Source organism: Brachyhypopomus gauderio, unplaced genomic scaffold (genome assembly GCF_052324685.1).
Source record: "Brachyhypopomus gauderio isolate BG-103 unplaced genomic scaffold, BGAUD_0.2 sc43, whole genome shotgun sequence".
Taxonomy (NCBI): domain Eukaryota; kingdom Metazoa; phylum Chordata; class Actinopteri; order Gymnotiformes; family Hypopomidae; genus Brachyhypopomus; species Brachyhypopomus gauderio.
Window position 1 is genome coordinate 1,817,620 of NW_027506869.1, and position 7,343 is coordinate 1,824,962.

The 7,343-nt window shown below is 41.0% G+C and overlaps 1 protein-coding gene across 1 annotated transcript; it reads right to left on the minus strand.

Annotated features, from left to right (window-relative positions):
* Positions 1 to 437: 437 nt before the first annotated feature.
* Positions 438 to 2,309, minus strand: kcnf1b (potassium voltage-gated channel, subfamily F, member 1b). The gene has a single exon (XM_076985720.1). It carries the CDS (start codon positions 2,082 to 2,084, stop codon positions 630 to 632), a length of 1,455 nt encoding a protein of 484 aa, XP_076841835.1. The 5' UTR covers positions 2,085 to 2,309; the 3' UTR covers positions 438 to 629.
* Positions 2,310 to 7,343: the final 5,034 nt, after the last annotated feature.

Here is a 7,343-nt window from a genome sequence, read left to right on the forward strand (position 1 = left end):
AAACAAAGAACAAAAATATATTTTATCTTTGAATACATTAAGAGAATGCAAATGTATTTATTCTAATATATCAAATATTCTAATGACAGCAAGGTCTTCAGTGTCTGATTAGAAACTGTGTCTTCTGCATGGTGTGTGTCCTGTGTGTGGTGTGCAGTGTATGGTGTGTAGCATAAATTTATAGCTAACTGTGGAATAGTCACAGAGACAATCTGGGAGATATGGACAAATATGTTCACTGTGAAATCTTATGTGTGAAATATATGAAACTCACCTTTAGACTGGCAAACTCTCACAAGCACCTGCAAATCATAAAAACTAATCAGATAAATGACAAAAAAAAGATTTCTGAGGTGACGGAGTGTAAAGCCAGTCATCCCGGTGAAAAGTCCATTTTCCTTCACATAGTAAAATTAAACTTCATCAACTTCATTGGCATGCACTTTATTGAATTTTGGTGACACCTTAACAGAGAACAGTCATCAAGAAAATGATGTCTACCCACACGCACCCCGACCGTCTTTGCAGTCTGTTAATATGCGCAACAAGATATTTCTGCGCCGATTGTTTATAAGTAAAAATAAAATGCCACTGTTTTTTAATCAAATATGAAAGTCTTTTTTATAATTTCATGATATGCTCCTCTTCTTTGCCGACTCTGGCGCGGTCCTGTGCGCGCCTGCGAGCAGCGGAATGTGAGTGTCGCTGCGCGAGGCGCGCATCGCGCCTTCCCACGCGCCCCCTGGCGCGTCAGACCTGCGCGAGGCGCTTTTGACGGCGAGTTCGACAGTCTGGAGCTCCATGAGCTCCAGCTCGTGCCTTGCCGCGGTTTCCAGGACTTTCTGCTTATTGTAGTAGATAACAAAGTTGTTGATGATTGGGTGGATTGGAAGCGCAATGGCTATTACCCCGCAAAGGAAGCTGATGGCGGCGTTGCACCGGCCCAGGGTGGTCTTTGGGTATATGTCTCCATAGCCGACCGTCGTCATGGTGATGATTGCCCACCAGAATGACTGAGGGATGCTTCTGAACAGCGTCTCTGGGTGACTCTGCTCCATCGTGTAGCCCAGCGCCGAGAACACGAAGATCCCCACACCCATGTACATGAGCAGTAGTCCGAGTTCTTTAAAGCTGCGTTTCAGCGCGTAGGTCAGCGTCTGCAAGCCGGACGAGTGGCGAGCCAGTTTAAAAATGCGAGCTATACGCATGATGCGCAGGGCCTGCACCGCCTGCTGCACGTTGGCCAGCTCCATCACCGCCGTGCCCAGGTGCGTTAGGATCCACACTACATAAAAGGGCATGATGGCCATGAAGTCCACGATGTTCATGAAGGCGAAGGCGAAGCGCACTTTGTTGGGCGAAGACGCAAGGCGCAGGAGGTACTCTACCGTGAACCAGCCGATACAAGCCGTCTCGATGGCGTCCAGCGTGGGATGCTCTACGTGATTACCTTCGGCGTCCGCCACCTGGAGCTCGGGGATGGTCCCCAGACACATCACGACCGAGGACGCCAGGATGAACAGAAACGACACGATGGCGATCACGCGCGCGGCGAACGAGGACTCCGGTTTCTCCATAAGTTTCCACATGAACTTCTGCCACCGTTCCGAGCGGCTCGCGCCGTGGTCGCTGTCCAAGTCGTCGAGGATCAGTTTGACTTTGTCGGCGATCTCTGCCAACTCCTCCTCTTTCTCGTTTAAATTGCTCTTGCAACATTCGTCCAAGTAGCTCAAGTCTATCTTCCAAAACTCCATCTCTTTTATAAAACAAATCGGACATATTCCTCTTTTCATGTGAACCTCTCCAAAGTAATATACCTCAACAATACATTTGAAAGACTCTGGATCTCTGTCAAAGTAAAATTCTTGTTTGCCAGGGTCATAATCGTCACACAGAGATGAAATCATATCGTAACTAGGCGTGGAACAGTTTACAAGTTCGGCCAGTCGACTCTCCGGATAACGGTTTAAAATGTCCCCGCACAAAACTAGCCTTACGCCTCCAATGTTCACGGCGAGCTCCTTCTCTTCGCCGTCAGTAGAAGACTCGCTATAGTTATATCGGCTTTTCGGTAATGTCCACATCTTGTTTCAAAACATGTTATCGGCGCTGCGCAAAAAATTGTCTTTACTTAGCTAAAATAAGAAATCTTCTAGCTGTAGGACGCATCCGATTGTTAAACTCCGGAATATAGGTAAACACAATGTTTTTTTAATTGATATATTTAAAGTTTTCAACGAACCTCGCTTTAGGTTGTGAAAATACCTCCGCGCTCGGTGCGCAAATGGCACCGCGCTCTTCGCGCTCCACCAAAGAACACTCAGCCCGTCATTAGCAGCCCGCGAGCCCCCTCCTCTCCCCCCGCCCCCTGAACCCCCCCCTCTCCCCCCGCCCCCTGTACCCCCCCCCCCCACCCCCCACCCCTGTCTAGCTTGGTGATCACTGAGAGCTATTAAGCTTTCAAAATCATGAATCTGTAAAACATCAAGCAAAACCAATAATCGGAACCGACCGTCGCAATGAAGTGAGATTCGAGTTATATTGTCTTTTTATAATTTGACTTGTCCAAGAGACAAAATGCCGACCAATAAAACTACCGCCTCTAGTTTTCTGCACACTGTCACTCATCTGCACAGCTGCTGTTGCTGATGCGAGTTGCGGAGCTGCTGTTGCTGCTTAAATGCTCTAAAGATAAATGTCTCCATCTACTGGCCACACACTGTAATTGCTAAAGCAGAAACGAATGGATTCAGACCATAGACCGTGATTCAGACTTCATGAATTCGACAGCAAATGAATTGAACGGAAAATGGGTTTGAAACGAGTTTTTGAAAAGCGGAATTTTAAACCATAATGCGTTGAATAATATCATAATGAGTATTATCATTGACACACATTATATAAATGCTAGACGACAGTGCCCTTTGAAACGACAAGGTAGCGTAGGACTAGATATATGTTCAAAAAACATTCTAGGTACATAATGGGGTGAACAACGTGTTTCCTATGTTGTTAACCATATGCACAAACGGCTCAGTGTCTCTCTCACTCCTACAGAGGAGGTGTGAAGAATAACAGTATAAAGATTATTGACACAATGTAGTAATGCAGTGTATTAGGAATTTATTATTGCACGTGCACGTGTAATATCGCCCCAGCGTGGCAGTCTGTCTTATAAATAGCACAATTACAGATCAATTCGTCACTTTTCAGTCACATGCGAACTCCACAGTCTTATTATAATAGCGAAACCCATTCAAAACTAAAAACCGCAACTGCTCCCCGTTGCTTTGATCAGGTGAAAGATGACTCTGCCTCCCCAAAGTTTGCAGCCACGCGCGTTCTGAGTTCGCGCGCACGCCAATAGTAACGTACTGCGGTAAAGTTGGTTTCACGTTCGCATATTCGCATATTCGGAATTCTTTCTTCAATAATTTTAAGACAGTATCGGCAAAAGTGCCAAAATGTGCAAATTCTTATTTCTGTCATACAAAACAAATACTTACAACTTTGTTTACGCCAGGAATATATATATTTTAAGTTGTAGACAACATTTTATTTAAAATGTACTATTGTGACCGCTACAACGTCTAAGGCACCGTCTACAAATTACATTAACACGGTTAACACGCATGCAAGTGGCGGTAGTAAAGGCCCCAGAGCACTGCACACTGTTTTTTTTTTTCAATAATTTCAATAGCTTTTCAATGGTCCATCATAAGAGCACTAAACAAATTGTATTACACAAAGTGCATCCTAAATAACAATCTATACATCAGAGATGGGTATTCATAGCTGTTATCTATTTGTTGTAGTCCATTGTTGTCTTATTATTTCAATAGCTTTTAAATAGTCCATCATAAGACCACCAGACAAGTTCTAATATATTAAGGGCATCTTAAACAACAACCTACAACTCAAATATGGATATTTCAACCTCTTACCTATTTGTGGGGGTGAGTTTTTATCTAATTATTTCAATAGCTTTTCATAATACTCTGATTTTATGAACAGCACCTGCAAATACCCATGAGATGTAGGTTGTTGTTTAGGATGCACTTTGTGTAATACAACTTGTTTAGTGCTCTTATGATGGACCATATAAAGTCTGAGTACCTCAAATTGGTGCAAGGTACAACTACCTATGTAAGAGTTGTAGGTTGTTGTTTAGGATGCCCTTTGTGTAGTACAACTTGGTTGGTGCTCTTTTGATGGACTACTTAAAAGCTATTGAAATGATAAGATAAAAACTCACAACCACAAATAGACAAGAGGTAGAAATACCCATATAAAAGTTGTAGGTTGTTATTTAGGGTGCACTTTGTATAATACAACTTGTTTGGTGGTCTTATGATGGACCGTTTAAAAGCTATTGAAATTATAAGATTAAAACTCACCACCACAAATAGACAAGAGGTAGAAATACACATATAAGGGTTGTAGGTTTTTGATTAGGATGCCCTTAATATATGAGAACTTGTTTTTTGGTCTCATGATGGTCTGTTTAAAAGCTATTGAAATTATAAGATAAAAACTCACCACCACAAATAGATAAGAGGTAGAAATACCCATATCTGTTTTGTAGGTCGCTGGTCATCATGTACTTAATGTAATACAACTTGTTTGTTACTCTTAAGATGGATGGTTTAAAAGCTATTGAAATTCTTTGATTAAAACTCACCACCACAAATAGGTAAGAGGTCGAAATACCCATATCAAATCAAATCAAATATATTTGTATAGCGCTTTTCACAACATATCTGTGTTGTAGGTTGTTGTTTAGAATGCACTTTATGTAGTACAACCTGACTGGTGGTCTTATGATGGACCATTTAAAAGCTATTGAAATTATAAGATAAAAACTCACCACCACAAATAGGTAAGAGGTAGAAATACCCATATCTGTGTTGTAGGTTGTTGTTTAAGATGCACTTTATGTAATACAACTTGTTTGGTGGTCTTTTAATGGACCGTTTAAAAGCTATTGAAATTATAAGATAAAAACTCACCACCACAAATAGGTAAGAGGTAGAAATACCCATATCTGTGTTGTAGGTTTTTGCTTAGGATGCACTTTATGTAGTAGAACTTGATTGGTGCACTTATGATGCACCATTTAAAAGCTATTGAAATTATAAGATTAAAACTCACCACCACAAACAGACAATAGGTAGAAATAGCCATATCTGAGTTGTAGGTTGTTGCTTAGGATGCCCTTTATATATAAGAGCTTGTTTCGTGGACTTATGATGAACCGTTTAAAAGCTATTGAAATTCTTAGATTAAAACTCACCACCACAAATAGGAAAGAGGTAGAAATACCCATATCTGTGTTGTAGGTTGTTGTTTAAGATACACTTTATGTAATACAACTTGTTTGGTGGTCTTTTAATGGACCGTTTAAAAGCTATTGAAATTATAAGATAAAAACTCACCACCACAAATAGGTAAGAGGTAGAAATACCCATATCTGTGTTGTAGGTTTTTGCTTAGGATGCACTTTATGTAGTAGAACTTGATTGGTGCACTTATGATGCACCATTTAAAAGCTATTGAAATTATAAGATTAAAACTCACCACCACAATTAGACAAGAGGTAGAAATACACATATAAGCATTGTAGGTTGTTGTTTAGGATGCCTTTAATATATAAGAACTTGTTTTATGGTCTTATGATGGACCATTTAAAAGCTATTGAAATTATAAGATTAAAACTCACCACCACAAACAGACAAGAAGTAGAAATACACATATAAGCGTTGTAGGTTGTTGTTTAGGATGCCCTTAATACATAACAAGTTGTTTTATGGTCTTATGATGGACCATTTAAAAGCTATTGAAATTGTTAGACAGAAACTCACCACCACAAATAGGTAAGATGTAGAAATACCCATATCTGAGTTGTAGGTTGTTCTTTAGAATGCACTTTGTGGAAAACAACTTGTTTGGTGGTCTTATGGTGGACCATTGAAAAGCTATTGATATTATAGAAAGAAATAAAACAGTGCGCAGTGCTCTGAAACCTTTAAGACCGCCACTTGCGTCCGTGTTAACCGTGTTAAGGTAATTTGTAGATGGTGCCTTAGATGTTGCAGAGGTGACAACAGTACATTTAAAATAACATGTTATCTACAATTAAAATACGCATATCCCTGACGTAAACAGAGTTGTAGGTGGTTGTTTATGTTGCCAGAAATTAGAATTTTCATATTTTGGCACTTTTGTTATAACTGTCTTAAAGCTATTGAAGAACGAATTCTGAATATGCGAACGTGAAACCAACTTTACCGCAGTTGTAAACGTTCAGTTAGTGTCGCTCTCGTGCGCATTTTCTCTGTCTTCAGACCCACGCACAGAACCACACACAATTACAGCCAAGATTCCGTTTAAGAATGTAAGTTTTGTACTGATTCACCTGTACTTCTGAGGACATGTATTTTGAACTGGTTTAAAACAAAAAATCGAGAAGAGCTATGTGAGGAGTAGGCACTATATTGATCATTTCCTTTAACATGGCCACTTATATTATAACTGAGAAACATTTACAGCTTTTTACGACTGCTAACATGCGTTTCCCAATACTTGAGATACATTGTCAAAACTCTAAACACAGCAACACATTTATCTCATACAAATAGCCAAATAGATGAGATATAATACTTAGTCTTGTGACCGGAGGGTCGTGGGTTCGAGTCCCAGACCTAAGGCCATGACTGAGGTGCCCTTGAGCAAGGCACCTAACCCCAACTGCTCCCCGGGCGCCGGGCTAGGGCTGCCCACCGCTCTGGGCACGTGTGATCCACAGCCCCCTAGAAATCAACTAGTGTATGTGTGTGTTCTGACTGCACAGATGGGTTAAAAGCGGAGGACAAATTTCGATTGGGGTGTAAAAATCACAATTGACAAAATATAGCCGCAAGCGGCGATTGGCGGGTTCACACACCAATAGGCATTTTGGCCTCAATAGGCAAAAGGAAGCCCAAAAGGTCCTTTAGACCTAAAAGTGAAAAAAGCTGTTTGGGTTTGGCCAGTGTGTGCTCTACAGATGTAGAGTGTGATGACATCAGCGTGTGTCAGAAAGGGAGACACAAAAATAGCACATCTGGCTAGAGCTGCATCTATGTGAACAGTATAGGAAGGCCTGCACTTGTCTATACATGATTGGGCCTCTATATTACTGACAGAGAGAGATTGAGGGAGCCAGAGACTATGCTTTGTTATTTCACTCCTTGTACACGTAGCACGCCTAACATGACTGCCTGTGTATTCAAAGTATGAATGTAGTCTGCAAAGCCTGGCATGACTGACATGACTGGCATTACTGACATAACTGATATGACTGG